General features: G+C 49.3%; 1 protein-coding gene across 1 annotated transcript in view; it reads left to right on the top strand.

Moving 5' to 3' along the window:
* The window catches only part of TMEM108 (transmembrane protein 108), a gene marked incomplete at both ends in the record, with an annotated part of 84,233 nt that extends 72,567 nt beyond the window's left edge, over positions 1 to 11,666 (top strand). Inside the window, 2 exons of the mRNA XM_080609875.1 lie at positions 9,962 to 10,116; positions 11,544 to 11,666. Of these exons, the coding sequence (XP_080466001.1) occupies positions 9,962 to 10,116; positions 11,544 to 11,666 (278 nt within the window). The remainder of the gene's footprint in view (positions 1 to 9,961; positions 10,117 to 11,543) is intronic.
* Between the last annotated feature and the right edge of the window lie 3,917 nt (positions 11,667 to 15,583).

Genomic DNA, 15,583 nt, shown 5'->3' with positions numbered 1-15,583 from the left:
AACACTACCACTGTCACAGCCATGGGAACAACACCTCGACACAAAGACCACCACGCAGCAGAGCCCCTTCCCACGTCTGCTCACACCGTGCTCCGTTCCATCAATGTGGTGGAGAAAGCCCCTTCCACCGGGCAAAAGCAGGCGAGCAGCCCTCGCCTCGGCGACAAGGAAACGTATCATTTACACAACCAGAGTGCTTTGTACTCGGGACAGACTCGCCCCAAGGGGAAAATATTCCAGGTTTTCAAAGGCAACTTCACAGAGTCCTCAGAGCCTTACCTAAAGACGACCCTGCACTCTCCCTTCCCTACCCTGAGGAGCCCTTTCACAGACCACCCCTTTCAGTCCCAGACCGCAGCATCCAGTGATCCGAATGGCGTGGGGCTGGCAAGAACTACACACTCAGACCCTTCACCCCACCGCAGCACCTCGGGAAGCCTTAGGGAAGCAGAGCGAGGCGACGGGGCCGAGTTAGTGCTGCAGGAGGCAGATTTTGCCACCACAACTGCTGGACCATCAACCGATCCTGAAGCGGTGTCGGTGCCTTTTAAACCCACCCACTACAGCGTATGGGATATGCTGAGCAAAAACAACTCTTGGGTAACCTTGAACCTCAGTACAAACGTCCCTCTGTTTGCTGGCCCTGGATCTGCAACAGCAGCAGCGGGGCACTCGGTTCAGACCAGTTTTGATGTCAGTGTCTCCTCCCCGGCAGCGGGAGACCCCAAGGGACCCTCTCCAACACAGCACGGGACGGTGACCAACGTGACCTTGCTAAGCACTGCTCTCTCCGCCGCTCCTGCCACCAGGTTGTCCAGCTCCATTTCCACCGCTGGCTCCACCGCCACCGGGAACTTCCTAAACAGACTGGTTCCTGCGGGCACCTGGAAACCTGGAGTGCAAGGAAACATCTCCCATGTCACTGAGGGGGACAAGCCCCAGCACAGGGCAACCATCTGTCTCAGCAAGATGGACATTGCCTGGATCATTCTGGCTATCAGCGTACCTATATCCTCATGTTGTAAGTTAACTGCTGCTTTGTTCTGCTTTCACTTTCCATAAAACTCAGATTTCAGCCCGTGATTCGAGGAGGAGGTGTTGAGCTAACAGAGGAGGGTGGCTTGAGATGGATGAGGAGCAATTGCTAGTAGAGATCGCATTCACTGACCAAAGTGCTTCAAAATGCAGAGCTGAAATGTTTACACTCAAAGCATACTTGCTCTATTGCTATTAGAAATCACTTGGTCATTTTGAGCCTTCATTTGAGGGTATAACACAAGGCTGAACAACTCCAGAAGGTGAAGCAGCTTTACTTCAAAGCGTATAAGCTGGTGACCAACAGGTCATACCAGTCTTTAATCTAGGAACTGCTATATACTGCCCTGGAATTGGATTTAAAAAGCCCAGTGTTAACCCAGAGGATTAATGCCAGTTGTAATGACTGATCCCTGAGGAAACACCGGTTTTCCAGGGCAATATTTCATTGCAGGCAGTTTATGAACTGTCAGGTTTTAAAGTCTGATATCCAAAGTGCTGGCTTCCTCCATTTGAATTCCAGGGAGCAGGAAGAGTTTGAAATCCTGATATTTGGGCACCTGCGAGAGCAGGGCAGGTTGGGTTCCCAGAGTTGGCTTTAGGGTCTCAGCATTCAACAGAGGTACAAAACCCACATGAGACATGATGAGAAAGCTGGGTGCTCAGTGTCCCCTGCTTAGCTGGGGTAAGTTGGCAAGCTGGCAATGTATTCTCTGGGGTTTCACTGGTGCGGGGTGTGATTATGCTGATCTGTCTGGAGTGGAACAAGAGCCAGCATTACCCAGCCTTTGCTGCCTGACAACCATAAAAGAGGAGCAGCCACCAATACTGAGTATTAATTCTGTTACGTACAGCTACGGGCTGTACTGAGGACATCAGTGAGGTGAGCTGACCGAGCCAGTCCCGCACACAGCTTACGCCTGCTGCCGTCCCCTGCCCTCCCTGAGGCACAGCCTCCTCTGATCCTGCCCCTCTCCTTCTGCCTGGGCCTGCCCTGGCACCTCCCTGAGACACTTTCAGATTGCTAAAACCCATTCATTTTGCTCTTTGGTACTTTCTGTCCACCCAGGGAGCTGAATCAGGGTCAGACCTGGAGCCATGAGGCTGCAGGAATACACACCTGGAGAGGGAGCTGCACTAATCCATTCCAGTGTATTGGATTGGCTCAGCACTATCTGTTAGACTTGTACCTCTGAGACCGTCAGTTCTGCTGTACCAATTGTGGTTAAAAACATGAGTGAGAGCAAAGCTTAAATCTAAAAGATGGACAATCAAAGCGACACCAAAGCAGAAGTGTGAATGCATGCTTCTGCAGCAGATGGGGAGGAGAACCCGGAATATAGCAAGCACATGATGAGAAGCAGCAATATTTGACTTGCTGAACAGTGCTTTGTCTAGCAATGAGGAAATAGAGGATCAAATAAATTCTTCCAAGCATTATGGTTTGGGCCAATATTCAGAAAGCAAGCTGATCTGGAGAGAAAGCATTCAAAGTACTGCGTGCAGCTCTGGTGTCCTCAACATGAAAAGGACATGGAGCTGTTGGAGCAAGTCCAGAGGAGGCCACAAGGATGATGAGGGACTGGAGCACCTCCTGTATGGAGACAGGCTGAGAACACTGGGGCTGTTCAGCCTGGAGAAGAGAAGCTGCCTGGAGACCTCAGAGCAGCTTCCAGTGTCTGAAGGGGGCTACAGGGATGCTGGAGAGGGACTCTTCATCAGGGACTGTAGTGACAGGACAAGGGGTGATGGGTTCAGACTGAAACAGGGGAAGTTGAGGTTAGATCTAAGGCAGAAGTTCTTCCCTGTGAGGGTGCTGAGGCGCTGGCACAGGGTGCCCAGAGAAGCTGTGGCTGCCCCATCTCTGACAGTGTTCAAGGCCAGGTTGGACACAGGGGCTTGGAGCAACCTGGTCTAGTGTGAGGTGTCCCTGCCCATGGCAGGGGGTTGGAACTGGATGATCTTAAGGTCCTCTCCAACCCAAACCAGCCTGTGATTCTATGATTAAACACAAAACACAACGTAATATCATAGAACACAAGCACAAGAAGCATAACCAGTGTGTAAACTGATGTATGTCTCTGCCTGAAGTGTGCCATATATGAGCTAATAACTAATGATAGTAATTATTATTATTGTTATTGTTAATAATAACAACAATATGAAGAGTCTGTTGGCAGGGCTTCTAACCCACTGGTTAAATAGTGTTTAAACTCTTCTTATATGCCGTAACAGGATGTGCCCGTTCTGTTTCTTGTAAGCTACGCTTTTTAAGCAGGGTGAATGTTGTTTGGAAAACGATCTCTACCAGCTCTAATACAACTGAGTGTTTACATTATTCCAGTATTGAAGCCCTGCTTTCAGGACCAGATATCAGAGGATGCTGTTTAGCGGGACTCTCCTTTTACAATCCTCAGACGTATTTCAGAGTTGAAATGAATGGTAGGCAGGCATTTAAATGGGCATTTTTTTGGGTCTGCTTGAAATGCCTCATCCAAAAGTTGTGGTGTTTCACCTGTGCCATGCTGAGTGCTGTTGTACAGCCAGTGGTTATTCCTAGAGAGAAGAAAAGCAAGTTGTAATACCAGAAATGCTTTTACCCAGGGGCACATGTGTCAGTCATGGCTCCCCTCTGTGCTGCACACCTGAGGGGCACTTTATTGCCTGACCCTCAGGCATCTGTGTATCTTCAGGCATGGCTGTGCAGGGTACATTGTACGGTATGGGCTGTACATTGTACAGCATCCAGTGTATGGTGTTGGATGTATGTTGTTCACTGTACGGTATGGGGTGTACAGGACGGTATGCGGTGTATGTTGTATATTGTACACTGTATGGTATGGGGTGTATGGTGTAGAGTGTACAGTGTATGGTATTGGGTGTAGGTTGTACAGTGTACACCACATGGTATGGGGTGTAGGTTGTACAGTATACAGTATTGGGTGTGCGTTGTACAGCACCAGCTACTAAGAAGGAGAAAAATGACTGCTGCTGCTGAACCCAGGACAACCCTGTATGGTATGGGGTATACACAGCACAGCGTGGGGTGTACCGTGTACACTGCGCGGTGTGGGGTGTGCGTTGTACCGTGCGCATGGAGTGGGACATGCGAAGGGGACTGTCGCCACCTCCCGGGCACAAGCGCCTGCAGCTGAGGACAGACGGCCCCACGCTGGCATTGTCACTTCTGGTCTAGAGGGGGCTGATGCCGAGAGATGGGTGAAGACCACAGCCATTGGGATTTCATTTCCTCGTCAAGGGGTGAAAACGTTTCCGGTGAGAGGCTCACAGCCTGCGGGCATGTGCTGAGAAAGCACTGTCCTGCTCCAGGCTTGGGATACTGGAAGGTGGAGGGATCTTGGATATCGAGCCTTGGCTCCATGCTGATAACTATCTGAGCTGGCTTAGGAGGAAACAAGCCCCCAGGCAGGGAGGTTGGCAGCACACCTTGGAAAGAAGCAGAAGGAGGTGAGGGGATGCAACCAGAGCCTGTGAAGAGATGCAGAGCAACAGGAACCTAATTGGCTGTTGCCTTGTAGAGCTGCGCAGTGACCAGAGCAGAGATGCCTTTCTCCATATCCCTCCCCTGCATGAGGGGTGGTGGGGAGGCTGGAAAAGCCTTTCTTATCAGGGGGCTTCTGGGCACAGCTTGTGCTGCTTGAAATCCTTGGAAGGGAAGGCTCATCATGGCACTGCAGGGTCACGTCTGTCCTGCTCCAACACGTGGACCGATTGCTGTGACACCTTCTATTGACAAGCACTTGCTAAGTGAAAACCTGTGGCCATTTTAGCTTCCATAACGGGAAGTGACCTGCTAGAGCGTGGCCACATGAGCTCCTTGGAAGAAGTGCCTGGGATGCTGTGCTTCTCCTCATGTGCTTTTTCCTTCTTTCCTGCCAGGAAGGACCCTGCCAGGGCTCTTCATTGTGCACCTAAGAGCAGGAAGCAGCAGAGGGCTTGCTCAGCATCACTGTGCCCTGGCATCTGAGCCCCACTGAGGACTGGCAGTTCCCTCCAGCCATGCTAGTGGCACAGCTCAGTGATTATAAGCACTAGCCAGAAGACATGGGCCTCAGGAGTTCACCTGTTTAAATCAGAGATGGGATTTAGCCTCCCTGTCCTTACGGTACATGTTTCTTTAAGGACGCATAGGATTCTGAGTCCCACTGAAATCACTTAAAATGCTAGCCAGAAAAGTAATTCTTCAATGTGTGAGCCGTGCCTGCTACGTGAACCTAGGGAAATCATTTCACCTTTTGGTACCTCACTGTCCTGGTATAAGTAACAGGGTGAATGTTGCCTGTGCCATTTGAGGGCTGCAAAAATGAAGGGTTCTGTATCACTGCATTCCTAGAAAAGCAAAGTCCCGTATAACACTGACAGCAGCATTTTTGGCATGTCACAGTTGGGGTTGGTTTTGCTGTGTCCTTCAGGCAGCCTTGACCATGTTTGTGCCCATGCATTCGTATGTGTGGAGGTTCTGCAATGAAGAACAAGACACAGTATGAATTCATTTGAAACTCCACCGTCCTGGTCCTTGGGCTCCCAGTGCTTGTGTCTCTGTAATTACAGAATGGCACGATAGAACATGGGAGAACAGAGACTTGCAAATCAGATGCACAGAAGTGAATCCATTCAGGCAGTTCTGCTGACACTAGAGAACGCGAGAGGAAGGCTGGCGTCAGCAGAACTCAAAGAGTATGTGAAGAATTGCCTTGGACCTAACCCCACTTAGCTCACATTTCATGCACTGGGATGCTTTCCAATATCAGCTTCATCACTTGCTTCCTGGTCTGAAGCAAGAGAAATCCCAAGACCTGAGTGTAATCCTCAGGTGTGAGCTCAGGCTGAGCTGGAGAAGAGCCTCCTTCCTCCAGATGGAAGCAGCTGTGATCAACAGCCCAACCCACTAACATCTATATCATAGCTAAGCTATATATAAATATATACACACACACATATACTATATAGTATATAGTATATACTGCATACTATATATATACACACTATACTATATATATACTATATATATAGAATATACATATATTCTCTATATAGTATATAGAGATATATATAGAATATACATATATATATAGAATATACACATATTCTCTATATAGTATACTATATATGCAACTATAGATGGGCACAGTAAGTTAAGGAAATTGAAAGGGACTTGAATCCTCATTATTGTAGTCATTGAGGCAAGGGTGCTGTAGAAGCACAATTAATGTTATGATCTGCAGGCATAGGGAGAAGTAAATTAACAACCTATGGTCTGAGTATTTCCTTCAGGTCTGTTAATGTCGTGTTCTGTGTAGGAGCTGGAGAGTGTGGGAAGGGGGTATGCAGCTATATAAGATTGGCAAACTATTGAAGTGAGTTGAAAGGAAAGAGAAGACTATCAGGAAATTGTAGGGAGTTGGTACGATCTTGTTACACTGCATTTATGAAGCCCCTGTTAAACAAGGAGTATAATCCTGGTGGATTATGTTTTTTAAAACATTGGAAGATTAGGAAAGAGCCTTGTGAATTATTTAAGAGCTGAGAAATGCAACATAACCACATTTGTGTCACACTGTAGTCCAAGAAGAGCCTAAAGCCCACATGTGTAGGGGACATTTCTGATAGCATAGGGAAGGCTTTTAATACAAAAGGCAAAAGGAGATTGAGGAAGTGGTGGCTGAACCTGTATTTAGACAACAAAGGGAATGTAAACATGTCCCCACAATGGAAAATGAGCATAAAAACAAACTCTGTGGGAATGGGATGGATATCTGGAAACTCCATGTCCTTAAATGATGCTGGGTTTGAGATGTGCTGTACCTTAAATACAGCTTGTGGTTAACAGGGCAGTGTCTCCTGGTGTGCAGGTGTTGTGCAGGAGATGCGGGTCATGGACATGTTCCCACCAGCCTCAAAACCTGTAAAGCTGTGAGAACCTCATGTCTCCTGCTTGTGGGATGTATTATGTCCTGTTCCAGTGCCAGGGGTAGGGGATGGGCAGCAGATAATGCACTTGTAGGGCCAGAAAGAAGCAAGTGTCAGAGCTGGAGCTTGTCAGCTGCTCAGCCCCTGAATGCATGGGTTGAAAACCAGAGAAGAGATAGTCCTTTTTGTGGCCAAAGGGTTGGCCGTCTCTGAAGCAGAGGTGATACATGGCAGCACTGAGCAGCAGCACTGTCTCCTCCATATGCGGAAGCCACATAACACAGCGGGAAAGATAAGCAGGGTATCGCAGCTTCAGCTCTGTTGTTGTTGCTGTTGCCATCTCTCCCTTCCAAGCCATCTCTGCCCTCTGTGTATCTTCATCCATTTAATATATCCTAGCTGCCCATTGCAGCTGCCTCTCTGGAAAGAGGTGTTTTTCTGTAATACAGATAATTCTAACTGTGGGAGCACATAGGTCTCTGAGAATATTGGTAAAGCTGTACCCTGCTCCTAGGAATGTTCTGGAAAAGAACAGTCCTGTGCTAGTTACATTAACTTCACTAAATTATACCCCAAAAGGGTAGTTCATGTAAGATAGAAATAGCCCTATTCCAGCCCTGCTGTCCTCTCTCCCTCGTAAATCTGTGCTTTGAGTTGGTGCAGCTTTGGTAGACAGCCTTCTGCTAAAACATGTTGTATTCAGGGAATCCCAGGAACCCACTTGCCGTGGGTTTCCATCTGTTTGCTTGTGTGTGCTCTAAGGTTGGAGGCCAAGGGTGTAATTAAGGGAGAGAGCATTACTGCTGTAGAGCAGCCATATCTGCACATGGCAAGGCCATTTCCTGCTGGAAGAAGAGGAGTCTGTCTTGACTGTCACCAGCTTTCCAGCCCCTAAAACCCAAATCTGATGCTTCTCTGTCAGCAGCCACAACATTTTATAGCTGGAGAACCTCAGGTTTCCAAGCCATTTGCACAGCAACCGAGCTGGCTTTACTGGGGTTCTCATATCCTCAGGCACCTTCATAAATGCTCTGTGCCTTAGGGAGCTCTTGTTGATGCAATACTGACAAGCTCCAAGATCTGTTGGCTGTCGCCAGCAGTGGGGAGGACTAAAGGTAGGGCCTGCTTCTCTTTCTAATCTTAAGGAAGGATGGGATACGGAGAGGGCAGAGGCAAAGTAGGGATGCAGCCCTTGAGGAGGATGGGCAGTTCTGGTGGCCCCCATGGGGTGCCTGCTAACAGGCACAGCAGCAGGAGTCGTGCTGTCAGCAAATGAAGTTACTGGTGGCAGAAAGACTGAAGCAATATGAGTCAAAGCTAACAGTCAGTGTGATGATGACCTGCTTTTGTGAGACCTGCAGGAGCAGTGCGGGGGATTTTTCCATTAGTTTTGGGAGAAGATTTATGGCCTCAGCTCACCTTGCCATTTGAATGAGACATAAATTGCCTGAACTCAAACCCATCAGGGTTTTTTCTTAGCAGCTCATTATTTGGCTTTAATCAGAGCTCTAGCCTTGCACTTCTGTATTGCCGCTTTACCCACAGCTTATGGGTAGCTGCAGTGTTTGTCAAAACACGCAGAGCAGCTCTGACCTCTCTGCAGTCTGGTCTTGCCTCTGGGCTATATATTCTATATATTCTAATAAATAATTTTGGCTGTAGCTGAGAAAATCACATATTTTTCTGCTTCATGAATATTTCATCTCTTCTTTGCTACCACCAGGGGTTTAGAAAGAAAGGGGTGAATTTACAGCATGCCATTCCCTGTATAAATCAGGTAGATCGCAAGCACAACCGGTCGGTTCATTCCACAGGTGTAAGATAAGCACACAGCTTATGCATTAATCCTCTGAGCAGAGCGTGGTACGTGCCTCGGCTTCTGCCTGAGCAAGGACCAGTGGGAGCAGAGAGTTTGTTGCAGTGCCAGGATCACCCGTCTGAATGGCAGCAGGGATGACTGAACAGAAAGCAGTTCCAGAAAACAGCACTCTGCTTTGTGTTCAGACCGCGCGCTTGCGGGAGCGTTATCCCGGCTGGCATCTCTGCCAGGACACCAGAGGAGATACCAGGGGAGACCAGACAAGTTCCACTTCATCTTCCCTTGCTGCTCTGCCTTAAGCTTGAATATTTCAGACTGCAGGAGCTTCATTCAGTGTGCTCACAGATAAGAGAAAAAGCCAGGCTCAGAAACTGCTGCTGCCCGGGGAAGTGTGGGGAATGGATTGCACTTATCAGTAGATCCCACATCCCGATAGAGCTGATGGAGACAGGCAGGAAAACCCCAGCTCTGGGGTAAATGCTGCACTGGAAGCATAAGCTGTGTGAGACAGGTACCAGAGGGGATCTCTGTGCCACCTCATCCTGCTCAGGAGCCCATCTGATCACTGATGTTTTGGAGCATGGTCACAAAGTACCCAAAATCCAAGTTACAAATGGAAGGCAACAGAGGCAGGGACCGGTGTCACTTTAGTGCAGAAGCTCTTGGTGTTGAAGACGTGCCACTACCTGCATGTATTAATTTGATGTCTGAGCCTAGGACACATCTCTCACTACCCGTTTGCTAATGTGCTATTGCTGAAGTGTCTGAACGCACTAGAAGCAGAAGAGATGTGCTCAGCAGCATCCTTCATGGTTCCTAGGGAGAGTCCTCTGTCCTACAGGGTCTATAAATCCCTGCTTAGGTACTAAAATACCATCAGCTACACCACCAAAGCTTTCCCTTAGCCTGCCAGCCACATCTTGGACATTATAAACTCACCTCAAAAGGGAAGCAAAACCTGATCTTTCTGCCAAGCCCAAAGTCTCATCCGCTTGGCCCAGATTCTGACTTAATTGCGTGGGGTTTGGTAAGAGAGAGCTAGATCTGGCCAAGAGTGAATTGTATGAACAAAGGTCACCAGCCTTCCCCTTAGGTAATGTAAAACTCAAATCCATGGTACTGATGAGTCCTCACTGAAAGGAAATAACCACGTTTTTTACATGTTTCTATTGACAGCAGTTCTGCTGACAGTCTGCTGCATGAGGAGGAAGAAAAAGACATCCAACCCAGAAAACAACCTGAGCTATTGGAACAATGCTATTACCATGGACTACTTCAACAGGCATGCTGTAGAGTTACCGAGAGAGATCCAGTCACTGGAGACTTCAGAGGTACGTGCACGTTCAGGGAAACAGCTTTTTGGGAAGGACTCACCCCTACACATGCGTAACGTGTATGTCACCAAAACCGGATTGCCATCCTATTCCCAGCTGTTGCACACGTATTCCATAATGCTGTGTGGTCATGAGAGTTAATCACCTCTAGGTGACTTTGTTCCTGAGTTTCTCTTCCTTTTGAGCCTATGGCCAATGTCTGCCCCATACCACGACTGAATAGGAGAGTTCTTTGGGCGGGCTTCTTACTGACAGTCAGTCCTTGTGCTCTGTTGTGCATGTCCCACACAGCATCAGCTAAGTGGGATAGTGGGACTTTATAACGCAAAGAAACTTTATGCATTTATGTCTCAGGAGCTTCTTCAATACCAGTTCAGGTGAGTGTTGCCAGTATATAAGCAAGTGAAACATCAATGGGAGTGTGTAATAGGGGTGTGTACTCATCAGCCTTTACTTAAGGGATCTGACTGGTTCAGTGGGATTATTCATACCTGTGCAGGTGATCCTACGGTAGAAATGCATCCCTGGCCTCAGAGATAGAGAAGATTTAGCTTAGTTCAAAGGTATTTAAAACTTAGAAACAGTGGAGAGTTTGGGTTTATGCTAAAGAGCTTTTCAGATCAGTTGGCTACTAACTCCTCTCATTTGAGACAAACAAAAGCGTTTAGAAAGGAACCTCTGAGATGCGATTAGACAAGCACTCACAGCCGCTTCATTAACCCCACTTTGCTGGCAATCATGTTGCTCAAGCTAAGGCAGGAGTTGGTCTAGACTTACCAAGAATCAAATTATATATTCACCTATATAAATGATATATATTCACATATTCAAAAGCTGTCTTCTGGGTCATGTCGTCTGTCTGAGGAGGGCCACGAGGATGCTCAGGGGCTGGAGCAGTTCCCATACAAAGACAGGCTGAGAACATTGGGGCTGTTCAGCCTGGAGAAGAGAAGCTGCGTGGAGACCTCAGAGCAGCTTCCAGTGTCTGAAGGGGGCTACAAGGATGCTGGAGAGGGACTCTTCATCAGGGACTGTAGCGATAGGACAAGGGGTGATGGGTTCAGACTGAAACAGGGCAAGTTCAGGTTAGATCTAAGGCAGAAGCTCTTCCCTGTGAGGGTGCTGAGGCGCTGGCACAGGGTGCCCAGAGAAGCTGTGGCTGCCCCATCCCTGGCAGTGTTCAAGGCCAGGTTGGACAGAGCCTTGGGAGACACGGCCATGTGTGAGGTGTCCCTGCCCATGGCAGGGGGGTTGGAACTGGAGGATCTTAAGGTCCTTTCCAACCCAAACCAGTCTGGGATTCTATGATTCTATGATAAAAACATCAGCCCATTCCTCACATGTGCTGTACAGGGCAGCGGAGTGCCCCATGCTTTCGCAGGGTGGGTGCAAGGTGCTCAACCTGCTTCTCTGTTTTGTCCTAGGACCACCTCTCCGAGCCGCGCTCCCCTGCCAACGGTGACTACCGTGACAGCGGGATGGTCCTTGTGAACCCCTTCTGCCAAGAGACGCTATTTGTAGGACACGAGCAAGTCTCTGAAATCTGAGCCCCCAGCTCCCCTGTACTGCAGTTCCAGCTCCACTGTCCCCAGATTATAAATAAATATATATATTATAAATATAGCCTTTGTGTAACCCTGAATTACAAGACACGTTTTCAGCTTTTCTTTTCTCCCTCAGAATTGTCAGCCCCTTTTTTATAAGTGTGGTAAAACTTTACAGAACTGTGGCTTTATAAAATAAAGGTATTTCTAAGCAAAACACCTCTCGGGTGGACTGGTTTCTTCACTGTCATTTACAACCTGCTGCTCAATATACTTGATGTGGAAGAGGATTGGGTAAGGCTGGTTTTGGGGCAGGCGGCATGTGCTGGGCACAGCATCCTACATCCTATGTGACATCCCTCAGCCTGGCCATGAGCATTCCTGCTCGGCGACCATCCCTTCTCCTGCTGTAAAATGACTTTGGTCGCTCCTTTCCTTTAGGAACACAAGCAGACAGGACCAGCTCCATTGCCAGAAGAAGTCCATACAGCTTGAGTGCCAGTCTTGTATCCTTTGTGTGACTCCAGTACTGCCTGAGCACTGACTGGGATAAGCCCTTTAGAATCTTCTTTCCAGTAGGAACCAGCCAGGGTCAGCAGAGGGGGAGCAGAAGAGCTGGACTGAAGTGGGATGACAAGCAAACCTACTGCACCCATAGGATCCAGAGCCAGGCAAGGCATGGGCAAACCTGATGGAGTTGTATTGTTGCCTCACGAGTTTTTTATGTTGCCTTCTTCAGACTTAATCGGAGAGCCAAGGTCCAGATTGAGCTCCAGAACAATGAGCATGGACCAGAATTACCTTTTCTCCTGCACAGATGTCCTAACCATACTGCATGTTGGACTCAGCTGCTTCACTTGGCCTCGTGTGTGCAGTTCTGGTGTCCCCAGCATAAGAAGGACATGGAGCTGTTGGAGCAAGTCCAGAGGAGGCGAGAGGATGATCAGGGGCTGGAGCACCTCCTGTATGGAGACAGGCTGAGAACATTGGCTGAGAAAACTGAAACAGGGGAAGTTCAGGTTAGATCTAAGGCAGAAGTTCTTCCCTGTGAGGGTGCTGAGGCGCTGGCACAGGGTGCCCAGAGAAGCTGTGGCTGCCCCATCCCTGGCAGTGTTCAAGGCCAGGTTGGACAGAGCCTTGGGAGACACGGCCATGTGTGAGGTGTCCCTGCCCATGGCAGGGGATCGGAACTGGATGATGTTAAGGTCCTTTCCAACCCAAACCATTCTGTGATTCTGTGAAGAGAAGTTTGAGCAGGTCAGGGTCAGTGTAGCATTGTTAACCAAGCACCTTGTCCAAGGGGAGTCACAGCTGGTACAAGACAAGGGAACTACAGCACATCTGGTCCATCTGTTCCCACCTGCCAGCAGTGTCCCGGTGGCTGCAGTTACTCAGAGCAACCTGGCAACTTCACTACATGATGGCTGTAATCAGACCAAGCCGTGGCTCCCGCCTGGACCAAGGAGCCACAGAGCCTTTGTCACCCTCCTTGCTCCCTGTCCCACATGTGCGCTTTACTGTGCCAGGGCAGACATCTGAATGTGGGCCACAGGATGCCTAAAATGAGAACACCGTAATGCTATAGAGGCCCTCCTAGATATGTGATTTTCTGCTCACATCAGGGTAATCCACTGCTTCCCTAGGAGGTGACCAGGGAAGGCAGGAAGACGTGGCTGTGTAGGGACAGGGTTGGGAACTTTGGGAATATATCTTTTCAAAGTGAAGTAAATGCAATGTGGTATCTGTGAGCCTCAGGATCAAATACTAAATGGCCTCCTGGAAATCACGGGTTGATTAAGAGCGTAAAATCTTCCTTAGAGTCTTGCCGAGAGCAAAAGCAACCCCCTGAGGACCATCAGCTCTATTTCAGCAAGGAGGTGGACAGAAAGAACAAGGTTAGACATGATTAAATTCAGTTCTTTGTTTAAAAGTCCATAGGTTTAGATCTGTTTGCTGTGCACAGGGCTGCTTTTGCAAGGCAGATGATTGGTTTTTATTTGACACAAAGCGAATACACTGAGGATGTTGTGTAGGAAATAGTGGAGGAGGATTCCTCTTATTTAGCCAGCCCAGTCTGCTTGGTCTAACTGCAGAACGCCTAGAGGCTAGCCAGAGATCCTCACCAAGCCGCGAGATGCTGCGTTATTCCCAAGCATCACACAACTGGGAAGCGGGGACCCAACTTCAGGCTGTCTCTCAGTTCTCAGGCTTAAAAAGCAAGTCAGACAAGCCCCGGGCACCAATGCGGTGAGCCAGGATTAGGGTCTCACGGAAAACAGGGATTTCTGATTACATTCTGTCTCGCCAAAGCCTCGCCGCCGCCCCTGTCCAAACCTATCCCGCATTAGGGCAATGTCCAACATCAGCACATTGCAGGCATGACTGCAGCGATGTGCCCACGGGAATCCTGCACTGGAACAAGTCTGGCATCCTGGCTGGGAAGCATCCCTGGGTGTAGGTAGAAAAAGCCATATCTAACACTGTACAGTGAAGGATCCCACTGTACCACGAACACATCCTACTTGTGTACTTACCAACTGCCCACTTGGTTGCTGCTCACTAAAGAGCAGTGACTTCAAAAGATGAGCAGGAGAAAACTCCCCCATCTCCTGCAATAAGTCCCAGGGATTGTTTTGCCCTTTTCTTTCAGCTCACAGTTGCCTCACTCGGTGCCACGTTTTGCAGTCAAAGTGAAACGGGCCCTTGTTGAACAGACCAAGTGCAGTTGATAATGTGACATTAAACTGAGAAGGGTCAGACATGAAGGTGCTTGTCCCTAGTTAACATGTGCTGGGTTTGGGGCAATGTGCCTTGGTCAGGTACTCTGCTCTGCTCTCGTGAGACCCCACTTGCAGCACTGTGTGCAGTGCTGGTATCCTCAACATCAGAAGGACATGGAGCTGTTGGAGCAAGTCCAGAGGAGGCCACGAGGATGATCAGGGGCTGGAGCAGTTCCCATACAAAGACAGGCTGAGAACATTGGGGCTGTTCAGCCTGGAGAAGAGAAGGCTGCGTGGAGACCTCAGAGCAGCTTCCAGTGTCTGAAGGGGGCTACAAGGATGCTGGAGAGGGACTCTTCATCAGGGACTGTAGCGATAGGACAAGGGGTGATGGGTTCAAACTGAAACAGGGGAAGTTGAGGTTAGATCTAAGGCAGAAGTTCTTCCCTGTGAGGGTGCTGAGGCGCTGGCACAGGGTGCCCAGAGAAGCTGTGGCTGCCCCATCCCTGGCAGTGTTCAAGGTCAGGTTGGAGGGGGCTTGGAAAAGCCTGGTCTAGCGTGAGGTGTCCCTGCTCATGGCAGGGGGTTGGATCTGGATGAGCTTTAAGGTCCCTTCCAACCCAAACCAGTCTGGGATTCTATGAAGCCAAAGCACAGAGAAATCCAGAAGCTGCAGCAGGACCGAGGGAGCATTTGAGGCTCTGCAGCAGCAAAAGGCTGCTTGGCTCTGCTCGGTTAGAGCAGCTCCCTGAAGCTACCAACTTCAGATAACATCTTGCTGCAGGAGACTGCCTGGAGCAAGCACGGGTGTGAGCAGCCAATGCGTGTGTAACGTGTGCCGAGATACCTGCGGGTACAAGGGCAGGAAATCATCGGGTTGCCAGCGTAGAAAACATCGCTGGTATTTCAACACATGCGTTGCACTGAATCCTCGTCCCGCTGTGCCTGTCAACACCATTGTGCTTTTCATGGGCCACATTTGCAGCAGCAGCAGCAGGGAGATTTCCCCCGCAATGGGATTGCTGACCCAGCGGCCGCACGCACAATGTGTCGGCTGCTCCCGCCCGGCACAAAGCCCTCGTTCCAGAAAGCCGTCGCACAAAGCCGAAGCCCCGAGCCAAGCCCCAACGTGCTGGGCTCGGCACATCCCTCCCGCCAGTGCAGGCCGAGCGGCGGCGCGGGCCGGGCCGGAGCAGCACC

Source organism: Psittacula echo, assembly GCF_963264785.1.
Source record: "Psittacula echo genome assembly, chromosome: 2".
NCBI classification, from domain to species: domain Eukaryota; kingdom Metazoa; phylum Chordata; class Aves; order Psittaciformes; family Psittacidae; genus Psittacula; species Psittacula echo.
This window is presented reverse-complemented; position numbering and strand designations above follow the sequence as displayed.